Source organism: Salmo salar, chromosome 18 (assembly GCF_965601325.2).
Source record: "Salmo salar chromosome 18, fSalSal1, whole genome shotgun sequence".
NCBI lineage: Eukaryota > Metazoa > Chordata > Actinopteri > Salmoniformes > Salmonidae > Salmo > Salmo salar.
In genome coordinates this window covers 29,513,758-29,536,066 of record NC_138308.1, presented here as the reverse complement: position 1 = coordinate 29,536,066, position 22,309 = coordinate 29,513,758, and the positions used below count along the sequence as shown (strand labels likewise).

Here is a 22,309-nt window from a genome sequence, read left to right as displayed (position 1 = left end):
GTGGCACCCTCATGGAGACTACCAGAGGTCCAGACAACAGGCCCTCCGATTTGACACACTGAACTCTATCAGAGAAGTAGTTGGTAAACCAGGCAAGGCAATCATTTGAGAAACCAAGGCTGTCGAGTCTGCCAATAAGAATGTGGTGATTGACAGAGTCGAAAGCCTTGGCCAGGTCGATGAATACGGCTGCACAGTAATGTCTCTTATCGATGGCGGTTATGATGTCATTTAGGACCTTGAGCGTGGCTGAGGTGCACCCATGACCAGCTCTGAAACCAGATTGCATAGCGGAGAAGGTACGGTGGGATTCGAAATGGTCGGTAATCTGTTTGTTAACTTGGCTTTTGAAGACCTTAGAAAGACAGGGTAGAATAGATATAGGTCTGTAGCAGTTTGGGTCTAGAGTGTCACCCCCTTTGAAGAGGGGGATGACCGCGGCAGCTTTCCAATCTTTGGGAATCTCAGATAATACAAAAGAGAGGTTGAACAGGCTAGTAATAGGGGTTGCAACAAAAAATCGGACATATCGAGTGCATAGAGGAGTTCTGTATCTATAATTCTTAAAATAATTGTTATGCTTTTTGTGAACGTTTATCGTGAGTAATTTAGTAAATTGTTAGCAAATTCCTCCGGAAGTTTGCGGGGGGTATGCTAGTTCTGAACGTCACATGCTAATGTAAAAAGCTGTTTTTTGATATAAATATGAACTTGATTGAACAAAACATGCATGTATTGTATAACATAATGTCCTAGGTGTGTCATCTGATGAAGATCATCAAAGGTTAGTGCTGCATTTAGCTGTCTTCTGGGTTTTTGTGACATTATATGCTAGCTTGAAAAATGGGTGTCTGATTATTTCTGGCTTGGTACTCTGCTGACATAATCTAATGTTTTGCTTTCGCTGTAAAGCCTTTTTGAAATCGGACAGTGTGGTTAGATAAAGGAGAGTCTTGTCTTTAAAATGCTGTGAAATAGTCATATGTTTGAAAAATTGAAGTTTTTGTATTTTTGAGGAATTTGTAATTCGCGCCACGCCTATCATTGGATATTGGAGCAGGTGTTCCGCTAGCGGAACGTCTAGATGTAAGAGGATAATGCAATATCAGTGTCATAATACAATGTCAGTGTCATAATAACTGATCGGTCCACTCAAGCCCTCTACCTTATAGTGGCTCCCGACTGGCGCAGCGTTCTAAGGCACTACATCTCAGTGCTAGAGGCGTCTGTACAGACCCTGGTTCGATTCCAGGCTGTATCACAACCGGTCGTGATTGGGAGTCCCATATGGCGGCACACAATTGGCCCAGCGTCGTCCGGGTTAGAGTTTAGCCGGGTAGGCCATTATTGTAAATAATAATTTGTTAAAAAGAAATAGTGTTAGTTGTGTCTCTCCAGTACTGAGTCATGCAACAGTAGCCCAGAAGATTGTGATGGACTGAATTGTCCTCATTATTAGACCTTAAGAGAGGGAGGATTTACCCATTTGATCACGTAGCCACTGTCTCTTGCATTGTTCCATTTCGACTGGAGATGTTTTTTCGATTTTAGAACATTTTCTGAGAATTGCATAATGGGAATGCATAATAAGAACATTTATAATGCCTTATGAGCTATGTATGATGCTTCATCATGTTAAGTTTTCTCACAATACATTTCTCACAAAAGTAGTACTACGTGCTGAGAAATACATGAGTATAAATTAGGTCACTTCATGACAACTTTCGGTGTAAATAGATCCGACCTGGGTTCAAATACAGTGCATGTGTATTTGAGTATTTGTTATACGGGTTCACATTAAAGCTCTCAGGCTGAATAGTTGCCTCAAGGACCCATACGTTGATTTTACTCCATCTTGAACATTTTGGAACACCTCTGAAAAACGTATACTCATGAACCATAATTCCAAATAACACCAGCATGTAGGCCCATGGTACATCTCTTAACCTAGTTTGAGAAAAGCTAAGGGATTTTTTAAGGGATGGGTGAATGCTAATGCTAAAAATAATCCTAAAAAAATCTTCTCATGGATTTAAAGTCAGATCCAGTCCAAATGTGTTATTTGGACTCATGACAATAGACCCTAAAGAGTTTGAGAAAATAATGTTAATACATTCAAAGATGGCCAGTATGAATATTAGCATAAATGCTAATATGCTAATTCTCATTAACTGCAGGACGAAATGACACCAAAATGACACTCAGCTTAGTTTGAGAAAAGCTAAGGGACTGGTCAAAAGGTAGCCAAGTTATTCACAAATCAAAAATCTACATGGCCATTTTAAACCACTGTAAATCCACAGTGGCCTATCAACTTGAAACTTCGGTCATCGGTTTCATTGACATCCCTAAGATGAACCACACTGAATTTGGTAGTGATATCTCAAAAAATAAGGAAACTATTAACTCATTCTTTCCATATGAAACTTCAATACTCAAAATCATCTACAATCATTTTCTAATCGTGAACTATACATCAGATTCACTCCAGATTTTGTATTTATACTAATTACATCAGTCTTTAATGGTTTTGAGAAAAAAACAAATATGGCTGCACTGTACATATACTCTAGAGGCATGTTAGCACATATGCTAATGTTATAAATACTTTTAAATCTTCTGATCATGAACCATAAATCAGATTGACTCCAGATTTAGTATATAGACTCCGTGAATTAGGGCTTTATTAAATCCGTATCATCGGAATTCACCGTTACAGCGTGACTGAAATTTTAAGTCAATGTTCCCGCGTAAGCGGAGACTGCAGTCACGGTAAATGCTGCAGATGTCGGCTCAATAGGAAATTACCTTTACATGTCAGCGATACAGATTGAACAGAGCCTTTAGCCTCTAATGACTTTGAGAATGATTAGTTTCTGCATTCAAAGTCGGCCATGCTACACCAGATGGCACCATATCACACCAGGGCAATAAGAACTGATCCGATGGACATTGGACCATACAATTTAGAATGTAAACCTTACAGTGAGGTAAAAAAGTATTTGATCCCCTGCAGATTTTGTACGTTTGCCCACTGACAAAGAAATTATCAGTCTATAATTTTAATGGTAGGTTTATTTGAACAGTGAGAGACAGAATAACAACAAAAATATCCAGAAAAACGCATGTCAAAAATGTTATAAATTGATTTGCATTTTAATGAGGAAAATAAGTATTTGACCCCCTCTCAATCAGAAAGATTTCTGGCTCCCAGGTGTCTTTTATACAGGTAACGAGCTGAGATTAGGAGCACACTCTTAAAGTGAGTGCTCCTAATCTCAGCTTGTTACCTGTATAAAAGACACCTGTCCACAGAAGCAATCAATCAATCAGATTCCAAACTCTCCACCATGGCCAAGACCAAAGAGCTCTCCAAGGATGTCAGGGACAAGATTGTAGACCTACACAAGGCTGGAATGGGCTACAAGACCATCGACAAGCAGCTTGGTGAAAAGGTGACAACAGTTGGTGCGATTATTCACAAATGGAAGAAACACAAAAGAACTGTCAATCTCCCTCGGCCTGGGGCTCCATGCAAGATCTCACCTCGTGGATTTGCAATGATCATGAGAACGGTGAGGAATCAGCCCAGAACTACACGGGAGGATCTTGTCAATGATCTCAAGGCAGCTGGGACCATAGTCACCAAGAAAAGAATTGGTAGCACACTACGCCGTGAAGGACTGAAATCCTGCAGCGCCCGCAAGGTCCCCCTGCTCAAGAAAGCACGTATACATGCCCGTCTGAAGTTTGCCAATGAACATCTGAATGATTCAGAAGACAACTGGGTGAAAGTTTTGTGGTCAGATGAGACCAAAATGGAGTTCTTTGGCATCAACTCAACTCGCCGTGTTTGGAGGAGGAGGAATGCTGCCTATGACCCATCCCCACTGTCAAACATGGAGGTGGAAACATTATGCTTTGGGGGTGTTTTACTGCTAAGGGGACAGGACAACTTCACCGCATCAAAGGGACGATGGACGGGCCATGTACCGTCAAATCTTGGGTGAGAACCTCCTTCCCTCAGCCAGGGCATTGAAAATGGGTCGTAGATGGATATTCCAGCATGACAATGACCCAAAACACACGGCCAAGGCAACAAAGGAGTGGCTCAAGAAGAAGCACATTAAGGTCCTGGAGTGGCCTAGCCAGTTTCCAGACCTTAATCCCATAGAAAATCTGTGGAGGGAGCTCAAGGTTCGAGTTGCCAAACGTCAGCCTTGAAACCTTAATGACTTGGAGAAGATCTGCAAAGAGGAGTGGGACAAAATCCCTCCTGAGATGTGTGCAAACCTGGTGGCCAACTACAAGAAACGTCTGACCTCTGTGATTGCCAACAAGGGTTTTGCCACCAAGTACTAAGTCATGTTTTGCAGAGGGGTCAAATACTTATTTCCCTCATTAAAATGCAAATCAATTTATACAATTTTTGACATGCGTTTTTCAGGATGTTTTTTATTGTTATTCTGTCTCTCACTGTTCAAATAAACCTACCATTAAAATTATAGACTGATTATTTCTTTGTCAGTGTGCAAACGTACAAAATCAGCAGGGGATCAAATACTTTTTCCCCCTCACTGTATGTATACAGTGCCTTCAGAAATTAATTAGACCCCTTGACTTTTTCCAAATGTTGTTACGGTACAGCCTTATTCTAAAATGTATTAAATAAATAATAATCCTCAGCAACCTATACACAATACCCCATAATGGCGAAGCAAAAACTGGTTTTAAGTCACTTTTGCAAATGTTTTAAAATTTACAAACAGAAATATATTATTTACTTAAGTATTCAGACCCTTTGCTATGAAACTCAAAATTGAGCTCAGGTAAATCCTGTTTCTATTAATCATCCTTGAGATGTTTCTACAACTTGATTGGAGTCCACCTGTGGTAAATTCAGTTGACTGGACATGATTTGGAAAGGCACACACCTGTCTATATAAGGTCCAACAGTCGACAGTGCATGTCAGAGGAAAAAACCGAGCCATGAGGTCGAAGGAATTGTCTGTAGAGCTCTGAAAAGGGTACCAAAACATTTCTGCAGCATTGAAGGTTCCCAAGAACACACTGGCCTCCATCATTCTTAAAAGGAAGAAGTTTGGAACCAACAAGACTCTTCCTAGAGCTGGCCGCCAGGCCAAACTGAGCAATCGGGGGAGAAGGGTCTCGGTCAGGGAGGTGACCAAGAACCAGATGGTCACTCTGACAGAGCTCCAGAGTACCTTTGTGGAGATAGGAGAACCTTCCAGAAGGACAACCATCTCTACAGCACTCCACCAATCAGGCTTTTATGATACAGTGGCAAGACGGAAGCCACTCCTCAGTAAAAGGCACATGACAGCCCGCTTGGAGTTTGCCAAAAGGCACCTAAAGACTCTCAGACCATGAGAAACAAGATTCTCTGATCTGATGAAACCAAGACTGAAATCTTTGGCCTGAATGCCAAGCGTTACTTTTGGAGGAAACCTGGCACCACCACTACAGTGAAGCTTGGTGGTGGCAGCATCATGCTGTGGGGATGTTTTTCAGCGGCAGGAACTGGAGACTAGTAAGGTTTGAGGGAAAGATGAACGGAGAAAAGTACAGAGAGATCCTTGATGAAAACCTGCTCCAGAGCGCTCAGGACCTCAGACTGGGGCGAAGGTTCACCTTCCAAAAGGACAGAGACTCTAAGCACACAGCCAAGAAAATACAGGAGTGGCTTCGGGACAAGTCTCTGAATGTCTTTGAGTGGCCCAACCAGAGCCCGGACTTGAACCAGATAGAACGTCTCTGGAGAGACCTGAAAATAGCTGTGCGGCAACACTCCCCATCCAACCTTACAGAGCTTGAGAGGATCTGCAGAGAAGAATGGGAGAAACTCCCCAAATAGAGGTGTGCCAAGCTTGTAACGTCATACCCAAGAAGACTCGAGACTGTAATCGCTGCCAAAGGCGCTTCAACAAGGACTGAGTAAAGGGTTTGAATACTTATGTAAATGTGATATTTCAGTTTTTCATGAGAGCCAATCGATCGGCTCATGAGAGCCGATCACTCAGTTTTTCACAATTCCTGACATTTAATCCTAGTAAAAATTCCCTGTCTTAGGTCAGTTAGGATCACCACTTTATTTTAAGAATGTGAAATGTCAGAATAATAGTAGAGAGAATGATTTATTTCATCTTTTACTTCTTTCATCACATTCCCAGTGGGTCAGAAGTTTACATACACTCAATAAGTATTTGGTAGCAGTGCCTTTAAATTGTTTAACTTGGGTCAAACATTTCGGTTAGCTTTCCACAAGCTTCCCACATTGGGTGAATTTTGGCCCATTCCTCCTGACAGAGCTGGTGTAACTCAGTCAGGTTCGTAGGCCTCCTTGCTCGCACACACTTTTTCAGTTCTACCCACAAATATTCTATAGGATTGAGGTCAGGACTTTGTGATGGCCACTCCAATACCTTGACTTTGTTGTCCTTAAGCCATTTTGCCACAACTTTGGAAGTATGCTTGGGGTCATTGTCGATTTGGAAGACCCATTTGCGACCAAGCTTTAACTTCCTGACGTCTTGAGATGTTGCTTCAATATATCCACGGCATCATGAGGAGGAAAATGACATCTATTTTGTGAAGTTCACCAGTCCCTCCTGCAGCAAAGCACCCACACAACGTGATGCTGCCACAACAGTGCTTCACGGTTGGGATGGGGTTCTTCGGTTTGCAAGCCTCCCTCTTTCTCCTCCAAACATAACGATGGTCATTATGGCCAAACAGTTCTATTTTTGCTTCATCAGACCAGAGGACATTTCTCCAAAAAGTACGATCTTTGTCCCCAGGTGCAGTTGCAAACCGTAGTCTGGCATTCTTATGGCGGTTTTAGAGCAGTGGCTTCTTCCTTCCTGAGCGGCCTTTTAAGTTATGTCGATATAGGACTCGTTTTACTGTGGATATAGATACTTTTGTACCTGTTTCCTCCAGCATCTTCACAAGGTCCTTTGTTGTTCTGGGATTGATTCTACTTCCGGCGCCGACAGGGATGGCCGCCTCGCTTTGCGTTCCTAGGAAACTATGCAGTATTTTTTTTATTTTTTATATGTATTATTTCTTACATTGTTACCTCAGGTAATCTTAGGTTTTATTACATACAGTCGGGAGGAACTATTGGATACAAGAGCAACGTCAACTCACCAACATTACGACCAGGAATACGACTTTCCCAAAGCGGATCCTCTGTTTGGCCTACCACCCAGGCAATGGATTGGATCCCAGCCGGCGACCCAAAACATCGATGCCGTAGAAGAAGGGGCAGACGGAACGGTCTTCTGGTCAGGCTCCATAGACGGGCACATCGTGCACCGCTCCCGAGCATACTACTCCCCAATGTCCAGTCTCTTGACAACAAGGTAAACGAAATCCGAGCAAGGGTAGCATTCCAGAGAGACATCTGAGACTGTAATGTTCTTTGTTTCACAGAAACATGGCTCACTCGAGACACGCTATCTGAGTCGGTACATCCACCTGGTTTCTTCACGCATCGCGCCGACAGAAACAAGCATCTCTCTGGTAAGAAGAAGGGCGGGGGTGTATGCCTTATGATTAACGAGACGTGGTGTGATCATAACAATATACAGGAACTCAAGTCCTTTTGTTCACCTGACTTAGAATTCCTCACTATCAAATGCCGACCGCATTATCTACCAAGAGAATTCTCTTCGATCATATACGGCCCTGAAAGAACTTCATTGGACTCTATGTAAACTGGAAACCACATATCCTGAGGCTGCATTTATTGTAGCGGGGGATTTTAACAAGGCTAATCTGAAAACAAGGCTCCCCAAATTCTATCAGCATATCAATTGTGCTACCAGGGGTAGCAAAACCCTGGATCATTGTTATTCTAACTTCCGCAACGCATATAAGGCCCTCCCCCGCCCTCCCTTCGGAAAAGCTGACCACGACTCCCTTTTTTTGCTCCCAGCCTATAGGCAGAAACTAAAACAGGAAGCTCCCGCCCTCAGGTCTGTTCAACACTGGTCCGACCAATCGGATTCCAGGGTTCAAGATTGCTTCGATCACGTGGACTGGGATATGTTCCGCATTGCGTCGAACAACAACATTGATGAATACGCTGATTCGGTGTGCGAGTTCATTAACAAGTGCATCGGTGATGTTGTACCCACAGCGTCTATTAAAACATTCCCCTACCAGAAACTGTGGATTGATGGCAGCATTCGCGCAAAACTGAATGCGCGAACCACTGCTTTTAATCAGGGCAAGGTGACCGGAAACATGACCGAATACAAACAGTGTAGCTATTCCCTCCACAAGGCAATCAAACAAGCTAAGAGTCAGTATAGAGACAAAGTGGAGTCGCAATTCAACGGCTCAGACATGAGAGGTATGCAGCAGGGTCTACAGTCTATCACAGACTACAAAAGAAAAACCAGCCCCGTCGTGGATCACGATGCCTTGCTCCCAGACAGACTAAACAACTTTTTTGCTCGCTTTGAGGACAATACAGTGCCACTGACACGGCCCACTACCAAACCTGCGGGCTCTCCATCACTGTAGCCAACGTGAGTAAAACATTTAAACGTGTTAACCCTCGCAAGGCTGCAGGCCTAGACAGCATTGCTGGCCACGTCCTCAGAGCATGCGCAGACCAGCTGGCTGGTGTGTTTACAGACATATTCAATCAATCCTTATCCCAGTCTGCTGTCCCCACATGCTTCAAGAGGTCCACCATTGTTCCTGTTCCCAAGAAAGCTAAGGTAACTGAGCTAAATGACTACCGCCCTGTAGCACTCACTTCCGTCATCATGAAGTGCTTTGAGAGACTAGTCAAGGACCATATCACCTCCACCCTACCTGACACCCTAGACCCACTCCAATTTGCTTACCGCCCCAATAGGTCCACAGATGACGTAATCACACTGCACACTGCCCTAACCCATCTGGACAAGCGGAATACCTATGTAAGAATGCTGTTCATCGATTACAGCTCAGCATTCAACACCATAGTACCCTCCAAACTCGTCATTAAGCTCGAGACCCTGGGTCTCGACCCCGCTCTGTGCAACTGGGTCCTGGACTTCCTGACGGCCGCCCCCAGGTGGTGAGGGTAGGTAACAACATCTCCACCCCGCTGATCCTCAACACTGGGGCCCCACAAGGGTGCGTTCTCAGCCCTCTACTGTACTCCCTGTTCACCCATGACAGCGTGGCCATCCACGCCTCCAACTCAATCATCAAGTTTGCAGACGACACTACAGTGGTAGGCTTGATTACCAACAACGACGAGACGGCCTACAGGGAGGAGGTGAAGGCCCTCGAGAGTGTGGTGTCAGGAAAATAACCTCACATTCAATGTCAACAAAACAAAGGAGATGATCGTGGACTTCAGGAAACAGCAGAGGGAGCAGCCCCCTATCTACATTGACAGGACAGTAGTGGAGAAGGTGGAGAGTTTTAAGTTCCTCGGCGTACACATCACGGACAAACTGAAATGTTCCACCCACACAGACAGCATGGTGAAGAAGGCGCAGCAGCGCCTCTTCAACCTCAGGAGGCTGAAGAAATTCGGCTTGTCACCAAAAACACTCACAAACTTTTACAGATGCACAATCGATGGCATCCTGTCGGGCTGTATCACCGCCTGGTACGGCAGCTGCTCCGCCCATAACTGGAACGCTCTCCAGAGGGTAGTGAGGTCTGCACAACGTATCATCGGGTGCAAACTACCTGCCCTCCAGGACACTTACACCACCCGATGTCACAGGAAGGCCAAAAAGATCATCAAGGACAACAACCACCCGAGCCACTGCCTGTTCACCCCGTTATCATCCAGAAGGCGAGGTCAGTACAGGTGCATCAAAGCGGGGACCGAGAGACTGAAAAACAGCTTCTATCTCAAGGCCATCAGACTGTTAAACAGCCATCACTAACATTGAGTGGCTGCTGCCAACATACTGACTCAACTCCACCCACTTTAATTATGGTAAAATTGATGTATTCAATTTATCACTAGCCACTTTATATTATACGCTGCTCAAAAAAATAAAGGGAACACTAAAATAACACATCCTAGATCTGAATGAATGAAATAATCTTATTAAATACTTTTTTCTTTACATAGTTGAATGTGCTGACAACAAAATCACACAAAAATAATCAATGGAAATCCAATTTATCAACCCATGGAGGTCTGGATTTGGAGTCACACTCAAAATTAAAGTGGAAAACCACACTACAGGTTGATCCAACTTTGATGTAATGTCCTTAAAACAAGTCAAAATGAGGCTCAGTAGTGTGTGTGGCCTCCACGTGCCTGTATGACCTCCCTACAACGCCTGGGCATGCTCCTGATGAGGTGGCGGATGGTCTCCTGAGGGATCGCCTCCCAGACCTGGACTAAAGCATCCGCCAACTCCTGGACAGTCTGTGGTGCAACGTGGCGTTGATGGATGGAGCGAGACATGATGTCCCAGATGTGCTCAATTGGATTCAGGTCTGGGGAACGGGCGGGCCAGTCCATAGCATCAATGCCTTCCTCTTGCAGGAACTGCTGACACACTCCAGCCACATGAGGTCTAGCATTGTCTTGCATTAGGAGGAACCCAGGGCCAACCGCACCAGCATATGGTCTCACAAGGGGTCTGAGGATCTCATCTCGGTACCTAATGGCAGTCAGGCTACCGCTGGCGAGCACATGGAGGGCTGTGCAGCCCCCCAAAGAAATGCCACCCCACACCATTACTGACCCACCGCCAAACCAGTCATGCTGGAGGATGTTGCAGGCAGCAGAACGTTCTCCACGGCGTCTCCAGACTCTGTCACGTCTGTCACATGTGCTCAGTGTGAACCTGCTTTCATCTGTGAAGAGCACAGGGCGCCAGTGGCGAATTTGCCAATCTTGGTGTTCTCTGGCAAATGCCAAACGTCCTGCACGGTGTTGGGCTGTAAGCACAACCCCCACCTGTGGACGTCGGGCTCTCATACCACCCTCATGGAATCTGTTTCTGACCATTTGAGCAGACAAATGCACATTTGTGGCCTGCTGGAGGTCATTTTGCAGGGCTCTGGCAGTGCTCCTCCTGCTCCTCCTTGCACAAAGGCGGAGGTAGCGGTCCTGCTGCTGGGTTGTTGCCCTCCTACGGCCTCCTCCACGTCTCCTGATGTACTGGCCTGTCTCCTGGTAGCGCCTCCATGCTCTGGACACTACGCTGACAGACACAGCAAACCTTCTTGCCACAGCTTGCATTGATGTGCCATCCTGGATGAGCTGCACTACCTGAGCCACTTGTGTGGGTTGTAGACTCCGTCTCATGCTACCACTAGAGTGAAAGCACCGCCAGCATTCAAAAGTGACCAAAACATCAGCCAGGAAGCATAGGAACTGAGAAGTGGTCTGTGGTCTCCACCTGCAGAACCACTCCTTTATCGGGGGTGTCTTGCTTATTGCCTATAATTTCCACCTGTTGTCTATTCCATTTGCACAACAGCATGTGAAATGTATTGTCAATCAGTGTTGCTTCCTAAGTGGACAGTTTGATTTCACAGAAGTGTGATTGACTTGGAGTTACATTGTGTTGTTTAAGTGTTCCCTTTATTTTTTTGAGCAGTATATAATGTTTACTTACCCAACATTACTCATCTCTTATGTATATACTGTACGCTATACCATCTACTGCATCTTGCCATCTGATGTAATTAAATGTATCACTAGCCACTTTAAACAATGCCACTTTATATAATGTTCTCATACCCTACATTGCTCATCTCATATGTATATACTGTACGCTATACCATCTACTGCATCTTGCCATCTTGATGTAATGTATCACTAGCCACTTTAAACAATGTTACTTCATATAATGTTTTCATACCCTGCATTGCTCATCTTATATCTATATACTGTACTCTATACCATCTACTGCACCTTGCCTATGCCGTTCGGACATCACTCATTTATATATTTTTATGTACATATTAGTATTCATTCCTTTACACTTGTGTGTATAAGGTAGTTGTTGTGAAATTATTAGGTTATATTACTTGTTAGATATTACTGCATAGTCGGAACTAAAAGCACAAGCATTTCGCTACACTTGCATTAACACCTGCTAAGCATGTGTATGTGACAAATAAATTTGATTTGATTTTCACTTTTCACACTAAAGTACGTTCATCTCTAGGAGACAGAACTCGTCTCCTTTCTGAGCGGTATGATGGCTGCGTGTTCCCATGGTGTTTATACTTGCGTACTATTGTTTATACAGATGAACATGGTACCTTCAGGCGATTGGAAATTGCTCCCAAGGATGAACCAGACTTGTGGAGGTCAACAATTCTTTTTCTGAGGTCTTGGCTGATTTCTTTTGATTTTCCCATGATGTCAAGCAAAAAGTCACTGAGTTTGAAGGTAGGCCTTGAAATACATCCACAGGTTCACCTCCAATTGACTCAAATGATGTCAATTAGCCTCTCAGAAGCTTCTAAAGCCATGACATCATTTTCTGGAATTTTTCAAGCTGTTTAAAGGCACAGTCAACTTAGTGAATGTAAACTTCTGACCCACTGGAATTGTGATACAGTGAATTATAATTGAAATAATCTGTCTGTAAACAATTATTGGAAAAATTACTTGTGTCACGCTCAAAGTAGATGTCCTAACCGACTTGCTAAAACTCTAGTTTGTTCACAAAAAATTGGTGGAGTGGTTGAAAAACGAGTTTTAATGACTCCAACCTAAGTGTATGTAAACTTCCAACTACTACTGTATATATATACAGAGTAGCAGTCAAAAGTTTGAACTCACCTACTAATTCCAGGTTTTTATTTATTTATACTATTTCTACAATGTAGAATAATAGCAAAGACATCAAAACTATAAAATAACACATATGGAATCATGTAGTAAACAAAAAACTGTTAAAGAAATCAAAATATATTTTATATTTGAGATTCTTCAAAGTAGCCACCCTTTGCCTTGATGACAGCTTTGCACACTCTTGGCATTCTCTCAACCAGCTTCAGGTAGTCACCTGGAATGCATTTCAATTAACAGGTGTGCCTTCTTAAAAGTTAATTTGTGGAATTTCATTCCTTCTTAATGCGTTTGAGTCAGTCAGTTGTGTTGTGACAAGGTAGGGGTGGTATACAGAATATTTGGTAAAAGACCAAGTCCATATTATGGCAAGAACAGCTCAAATAAGCAAAGAGAAACGACAGTCCATCATTACTTTAAGACATGAAGGTCAGTCAATACGGGAAATTTCAAGTGCAGTCGCAAAACCCATCAAGCGCTATGATGAAATTGGCTCTCATGAGGATCGCCACAGGAAAGAAAGACCCAGAGTTACCTCTGCTGCAGAGGATAAGTTCATTAGAGTTACCAGCCTCAGAAATTGCAGCCCAAATAAATTCTTCACAGAGTTCAAGTAACAGACACATCTCAACATTTCAGAGGAGACTGTGTGAATCAGGCCTTCATGTTCGAATTGCTGCAAAGAAACCACTACTAAAGGACACCAATAAGAAGAAGAGACTTGCTTGGGCCAAGAAACATGAGCAATGGACATTACACTGGTGGAAATCTGTCCTTTGGTCTGATGAGTCCAAATGTGAGATTGGTTCCAACCGCTGTGTCTTTGTGAGACGCAGAGTAGGGGAACGGATGATCTCCGTATGTATATTTACCACCGTAAAACATGGAGGAGGAGGTGTGATGGTGTGGGGGTGCTTTGCTTGTGACACTGTATGTGATTTATTTTGAATTCAAGGCACACTTAACCAGCTTGGCTACCACAGCATTCTGCAGAAATACGCCATCCCATCTGGTTTGCGCTTAGTGGGACTGTCATTTGTTTTTCAACAGGACAATGACCCAACATACATCCAGGCTCTGTAAGGGCTATTTGACCAAGAAGGAGAGAGATGGAGTGCTGCATCAGATGGCCTGGCCTCCACAATCACCCGACCTCAACCCACATTTTTTTATTTAACCTTTATTTAACTAGGCAAGTCAGTGAAGAAGAAATTCTTATTTACAGTGATGGCATACCCGGATGACGCTTGAGATGGTTTGGGATGAGTTGGACCGGCAGAGTGAAGGAAATGCAGCCAACAAGTGCTCAGCATATGTGAGAACTCCTTCAAGGCTGTTGGAAAAGCATTCCAGGTGAAGCTGGTTGAGAGAATGCCAAGAGTGTGCAAAGCTTACATGAAGGCCAAGGGTGGCTACTTGGAAGAATCTCAAATATAAAATATATTTTGATTTGTTGAACACTTTTTTGGTTACTACATGATTCCGTATGTGTTATTTCATAGTTTTGATGTCTTCACTATTATTCTATAATAAAGAAAATTGTAAAATTAAAGAAAAACCCTTGTGTGTCCAAACTTTTGACTGGTACTGTATATATATATATTTAAAATATATTTATATTTATATTCTAACGAAATGTATTAAGTAATGAAGAATGCATTCAAATATAACTTACAGCACTAGACTAAACTTCACTTGCGTCATCCTGGTATCGAGAGATAAACATGGTACTGCTTTCACTGATCGCACATAAAAGAAGGTAGTTCTATCATGAGAGTGCTTGGTTTGTTATCCAACTGATCTTGTGTACTTTCTGTCATCCTGTGAATCCCAAATTTCCTGTACTGAATGAAATATTACCACTACCTTTTTAAAACCATGTATATCTTTATTTTCTCAAAGACAATTCAATACAATCACAATCACTTTTTTGTCTTTTAGTAATTTTAAGCATCTATTAACACAGAGTTAACACCTAACAATCATGTTGTGCATTTTAAAAACACTTTTAACGAGGGCTAGGCCCTGTTACTACCTCATATCCCAGCGATAATGCCTTTGTTTTAGATACAACAATCATGAAACATCTAACACAATATATTAATTGGACTTTGTGAAAATCGTTTTTTTGGACCTCACTTGCTTTTCACTTTTTCCTTGTGGTTTCTTCCTTCACAGACTCCATTAAGTGAAAAAGCTAGGTGTTCCATGAGAGAGGGAGGAGGAGGAAGAGGAGAGGGGAGGACCCCCTACTGTGCTGTTACCTATGTAGCGAGCCCTGCTAGCAGCATGACATCAAGGCCAAAGACAAGAAAGAAAAAGATGAGGATCAAAATTTCTAAGTAGCTAACCTTACCTTGACTTCTCTCTCCCTTCGAACAGCACAAGCTGTTTCATGATGCCATCTCTCTCTTTAGCACCACCTATATATTATTTAAGAAATAGTATGTGTCTGAAATACCACCGTATTCCCTTTATAGTGCACTACTTTTGGAACAGTGGAGGCTGCTGAGGGGGAGGATGGCTCATAATAATGGCTGGAACGGAGCGAATAGAATGGCATCAAACACATGGTTTCCATGTATTTGATACGATCCCACCTATTCCGCTCCAGCCATTACCACGAGACCGTCCTCCCCAATGAATGTTAGACGAGCTTATTCATCAGATGGATCCCATACCTTTACATTACTTTTAATGCTATTTTAGACCAGGACGTGAAGTCATAGGTAGCAAGCCACTTAATAATTGTTTGTATTTTTTTTATTTTGCCATCATATGGCAACCAATTTGTCTTCTTAATTGTTGGTCGACTTTGTTTATTCTGCTTTTCGCTGGACGGGCTTCCAATAATGAAATGATGTCATAACACCTCATCCGTGTGATGCAGAAGTGTAACGGCCGTCGTCAGAATGAGACCAAGGTGCAGCGGAGGATGTGTTCATCTTAAATGATTTTAATGACCGAATGAACACTAGCAAAAGAAAACACGAAAATGACAGCCAAACTGTTCTGTCAGGAATAACAAAATACTAGACAGAAAACATTCACCCACCAACCCCAAAGGAAAAACAGGCTGCCTATGTATGACTCCCAGTAAGCAACAACGATCTACACCTGTTCCTGATTGAGAGCCATACACAGCCGAAACAAAGAAAACTACCAACATAGAAAAAGAAACCTACAACGCCCACCCATGTCACACCCTGGCCAAACCAAAAATACAGAAAAAAAAGCCCTCTCTATGGCCAGGGCGTTACAAGAAGCTATATAATTAGAGATCACATTCTTATCCTTGGGGGAGCAATGAACCTACATCCTACACTGACTCCATTAGTGGCCCATAGCTACCATTTCTGTACCGATAATAGCGAACCACAACTCATATTCTCATAGCAGGCATATGGTAGCTCTTGTTCGTCATGAAGTACATCCAGGACATTGGATCTTCGGATCTAACATTTCTCCTCCCTGAAATCGAGCAGCATTCCAGTTTCTCTCCCTTCCATTGAGAAAGAATGAGACCTGAGGTAACTGGAATGATACGGATTGTCATCATGATTGCTGCCATTGAGAGCCAATATTTATTCCCAGCTGCTGTAAGGAGGGTAAACCTGATCTCACATCTCCTCACCCTGGAGGCAGGCATTCCACCGCCACCATCAGTTTCTCTATCTCTTCTTGAGAAACAATGGGACCCGAGGAAACCCAGAGTAAAATGTACATTTGAAAAGTTTTTCCCTCATGTGAAAAAGAAAATTCCCACATATGGAACTTTTTCCCCAAACATTTATTTTTCACAACTTCCGTCTAGTCTCCTATCCAGGGATCGACCAGGATCAACCCTGTTTAGCTTTAGAGGCAAATCAGTAGTGGGATGCAGGGTGCTATGTTGCTGGAATTAATGAGGCAAAACTTGCTGGAAAGAAGGAAGTGAAAGCAAAGGTCAGGGTAACATAACGAATGCTCAGTGGCAACTTTAGAATGTAAATCTTGGTGGAGCAAAAATAAAAATAAATGTTTATGCATGCCAACAAAACCACAATACAACACAACACTAAACAATACCTTCATTGCACTATAACGGTGACAAATGGTGCCCACAAACTGTTAGGGCCTACATAACAGCAGAGTCCCATCAGCAGTCCCAACACCTTCCCATTGCTATGGCTATCAGCGGCGCCTTGTCTGGCAGCAAAACAGTTAATTCAGCCTCATTTACTGGCTTTTATCTGAGGACAGCGCCCTGCACACAAAAGCATTACATACATTTCCAACCAAGCAGAGGCGTCACGAAAGTCAGAAATAGCGATAAAATAAATCACTTACCTTTGAAGATCTTCATCTGGTTGCAATCACAAGGGTCCCAGCTACATAATAAATGGTCCTTTTGTTCGATAAAGTCCTTCTTTATATCCCAAAAAAGTCAGTTTAGTTGGCGCGCTTGACTCAGTAATCCACCGGTTTCCCTCGTTCAAAATGCATACAAATGAATCCTGTAAGTTACCAATAAACTTCTTCCAAACAAGTCAAACAACGTTTATAATCAATCCTCAGCCACCCTAATATGTAAATAAACTATACAATTTAAGACAGAGAATAGTATTGTCATTACCGGAGATAAATAACGAAGTACGCGCCCTCAATGGAATGCGCTACAAACACTACAGCCAAAATGGGAGCCACTTACAAAAACTACAAATTCTAGCTCATTTTTCAAAAAACAAGCCTGAAACTCTTTCCAAAGACTGTTGATATCTACTGGAAGCTCTAGGAACTGCAATCTGGGAGGTATTCCTTTTATATTCCCATTGACAGCCATAGTAATCAGGGGTGAGCTGAAGAAAAAAAAATCTGGATGGATTGTCCTCGGGTTTTTGCCTGCCATATCAGTTCTGTTATACTCACAGACATTACTTTAACAGTTTTGGAAACTTTAGAGTGTTTCTATCCAATACTACAAATTATATGCATATCCTGATGAGTATAAAAGCAGAGTTTTCTTACATGTGAAACTGCAAATATGATTTTTACTTTCACATGTGGAATTGGAAGTTAAACAATCAAATGTGCTGTTTCATATGTGAAAAACCTTTACATGTGAAAATCTCACTTTCCCATATGGAATTGCAAGTTTACATGTGAAAAACAATCGTGTAAAAAATCTAATTTTAAGTTTCTTATGTGAAAATGCAATTCCACATGTGAAAGTTTTTTACATAAGAAACTGCAAATTAGATTTTTACACAAGATTGTTTTACACATGTCAAACTGCAATTCACACTAGGTGAAAACATGTTATTCTCTTCACATGTGAAAAGATGGTGTTAACGTGTGACCTGAAATTATATACATGTGAAAATACCGTTTCACATGTGAAATGTAAGCTCAACATGTGAGAACAGCTATTTCACATGTGAAAATTTAAATTTGACATGTGTTTTTTTTTGTAAGGGCTCTGCCTGTCACATCCAATCAGTCCAGAGGCTGAGGCTCATGTGTCATATTCATGCACAATTTCCCATGCAGTGACATTGCAGTCTTTCCCCCCACTTCTGCTCCTTGAGTGCAGGGGTAATAGCAAACTAGGCCCATTATCCAAATGTGTGTTGGGTACAAGGACCATGCAATGGGGTGGCTGGTGGATGAAATTTAGAGAATCCTTAAATTCTATGGTTATATAGTTGCTGGGTAAGTGCATTAGATGCTTTCTTAAAACGTAGACTTACTGCTGTAGCCCCAGATCCAGAAATGCCTTTTCTGGGTCAGTTGTATTGTGGTCTGGACAGAATTTCCACTGTGTCAACGTTACACCTAGGGTTGCAAAATTCTTGGAACTTTCAATAAATTCCCTGGTTTTCCCGAAATATCAGTTGGAGGATTTCTGGAATAAGCAGGAAACCCGAAGCCCTCCAACCAGGATTTCTGAAAATCCAGGGAATTTATTGAAAGTTACCAGAATTTTGCAACCCTAGTTACACCTCACCAAGTTAGTCTTGTTGGTCTAGCATCCTTAACACTTGTGTAGGCAACCTTAACACCAGTAGATGCATCATTATCATACTGTATAGTTGAGGTACTGTTGCTATGGTCGTCTGCAGTATAGTGTTGATATCACTTCGTACATAAGCACGGGTCGTGATGAATGCGAGACATGCACAGTCTTCACAATAAAGACGTGTGATAGATGTACTAGTCAGTCCCATTTCCCATCTGAATTCAATTTAGCTCTGTGTATTCATGTGTGCGTTTTCAATCCAAAAAATAAATTCTACCCCCTCGTTCTCCTTTGCTGGCACACTGATTGCTTTCTGTGGAGAGGTCAGATTATCGCCTTCACATACTGGCTTTAGAGAAAGGAGCGCAAAATGTTTATTTTCAGCTGAGGAATAGTAAAGATGGGATCAGTTAATACAGTATTTCAATTACAGAGTGTCTAAAGCAGAATTCCCCTTGGGGCTGGCTTATCGCACCTAGGACAGCAATAGGCAGGTAGGAAAGTGATAGAGGAATTTATTTAGGCAGAACTGTAATAGGTAGGAGAGTGATATTAAGTGATAGGCGATTCCCAGCAGTGCATTATTGCCACACTCGTCCCACTGTGTACACACTGGTTGAATCAACGGTTTCCACGTAATTTCAATGAAATAACGTTGAACCAACATGGAATAGACATTGAATTGACGTCTGTGCCCAGTGGGATGGTCTTTGTTACATCGAGAGTGTGGGACTATAAGGTTCTATTTGTTAAAATATGATTCTGAGATAATTGGCTCTGAGAAAACCCACATTAATGCAAATTATGTTTTTTCCTGCCAAGAAGTTTCCTTTCGTTTGAAACAAAATTTGAAAGAATCCAATGGGGGTGAATAGCCCACTTATGATGTCCACTGTAGATATGAATTTACCTTTGATGTGTAATGGCACGGGCAGGTGCTACACATTTCATAACACATGACAGTGGATGCGTTTCAGTGGTAAAGCTAAAGCAATTGACTGTAGATGAAAGTCAAGGAGTGAAGTTGGGGGAGGTGCATATGCCACAGCCTAAAGTCGGACACTTATGTGGTTTTCCAACAGCAAGGCTCAGATCAACATGACAGTGTTTCCATTGTTTATAATGTCAAAATAAACATGTCTCCAACCCCCATATCACACACTCACAAACTGAAATCATATCCCACTGGGCACACACTGGTTGAATCAACGCTGTTTCTACATCATTTCAATTAAATTACTTTGAACCAATGTGGAATAGACATTGAATTGACGTTTGTGCCCAGTGGGATGTGTGTACATTATATAATCAATTAGTGAGATTAACCTTAAATATCACATTCATTTGTATCAACTGTATGAATAGCAACAAAGTTGGTTCCTGATTCAGTCTTCAGTCATCTCTTTGTGACATTTGTTTAGGTCAAACAAACAAAACCCTAATGACATGTTGACAATAGAGCCTTCCACAATGCAGGGGATGGCTGTGATGACGTTGGTGAAGAGCAACTGCAGAAACTGGTAGTCAACTGCAGTCAAAACTTCATGACCTTTGATTACACGATTTGTGTTAAATTCATGCAGTGGACATGTAGGCGCAAGTCGGACAATGCAACACACCTTGAAATGCGGTGACCAGACTTGACAAAAGTGATCGGCTCGAACGCGCCCAGTGGCACCCCAGTCTCTCTCTCTCTCTCTCTCTCTCTATTTTTTTTTACAATTTTCTTCCAGCAGCAGGAAGGCGCAATCAGGTCGCATCCTACTGTTCTTCTCTCCTCGTGAAGAGAAGCTAGAACGAAGTGCCGCGCGCGTTTTCTAACCGCACCATGATGGGAATGACGGAATTGGGGTGCCTTTTCGTCCCGTTGATGATGCTGGTGGGGTTCACCTTGCAAGCGGAAATTAACAACGGGAAACAGGAGGAGAAAACGGCGAATTTCATGGAAGACGAGCATTGGCTGTCCACCATTTCACAGTACAGCCGCAAGATCAAGCATTGGAATCGCTTCAGAGACGTAAGTCGCTGTTTTGGTTGATTGAGAGATCTGCCGTAATGCGGTAAGCTATATTGATAGGGAAACAGAAGCCAGCGGCACGATTCCGCTTGGCAAACGGTCCTAATAACTGTGATGCGTTTGCTAGGCTACTCCGATTTTATTTGGCAGATAATTAATATCAAGGGTTTGGTGTCATTGCTTAAGATACACATCTGAAGCGTTTGTGTAGCCAGATGTTATGGTGTTTTTTTTATTGTAAACATTATCTTGTGTAAAAAAAAAAAAAAATGTTTGGCATAATCATTCAGATGTAGCCTAAGATGTTGACCTCAGATATGCCCTAGAGGAGTGTAGCCTAGGGTACAGCCTCATTGTGGTCATGGTGCACTGATCTATTGCATTTTCTGGAGAATGTAGGGTTGCCTATGCAGTCATATCATTATTATACATAATTTGTAAACACTCAAAGGACCTCTGCAAGGTAACCTACATTTAATTGTGTAACTGACAAAATAAAGGAAACACCAACATAGTGTCTTAATAGGGCGTTGGGCCACCACGAGGCCCCAGAACTGCTTCAATGCGCCATGGCATAGATTCTACAAGTGTCTGGAAATCTATTGGAGGGATGCAACACTATTCTTCCACAATAAATTCTATAATTTGGTGTTTTGTTGATGGTGGTGGAGAGAACGCTGTCTCAGGGACCGGTCCAGCATTTCCCATAAGTGTTCAGTTGGGCTGAGATCTGGTGACTGAGACAAACACACACCCTTTAAACCCCATATGCTTCTTTGAGACCAGTCTTTCAAAGTCATTTAGATCTCTTCCTCAAGCCATGGTAGCCAAAATAATGGGCAACTGGGCATGATGGGATGTTAATTGCTTAATTAACTCAGGAACTACACCTGATTGGAAGCACCTGCTTTCAATATACTTGGTTTCCCTAATTTACTCAAGTGTTTCCTTTATTTTGGCAGTTACATGTGCATTCATGCAATGTATAATGTGTGATTTACACTACTACATAGGTACCTGCCATCTTCACACCAATACAAGATTGAAAGCGTGTTTTGAAAGCATCATATCAGGATATTTTCTACCACCTAGACTCACTGTCCATAGGCCTACCTATTGATACTTTACCATTCTTTGGCATATTATTGGCAGTAGTAATTATGCACATTGCAAATTTGCAATGATTTAGAATGACATTTGTTCCCCTTTAAAAATCCGTCCCCACATTCACCCCTTATGCATTCTGGCCTGCTGTCCTACTGCTAATGACTCAGCCTAGTGTTTGCAAATGATCTGTTACAAACAGAATAGGCACAATGCAACAATGCAATTATAATACAAGTTCTGATAATTGATTGCTGAGGTAATGCAGTTAGCTTTAAAATTAATCCGGCTGTAGCGATTGATTTTAGCCTAAAGGGCATGTAAATATTGTTTTGTTTACGAATATTGTGTGTGTGTGTGTGTGTGTGTGTGTGTGAAATCC

General features: G+C 42.4%; 1 protein-coding gene across 1 annotated transcript in view; it reads left to right on the top strand.

Annotated features, from left to right (window-relative positions):
- The first annotated feature begins 20,503 nt into the window (after nt 1-20,503).
- LOC106577213 (testican-2) overlaps nt 20,504-22,309 on the top strand; it is a 73,647-nt gene continuing 71,841 nt past the window's right edge. The window contains exon 1 of the mRNA XM_014155118.3: nt 20,504-20,823. Coding sequence (XP_014010593.3) covers nt 20,635-20,823 — 189 coding nt within the window. The 5' untranslated portion in view covers nt 20,504-20,634. The remainder of the gene's footprint in view (nt 20,824-22,309) is intronic.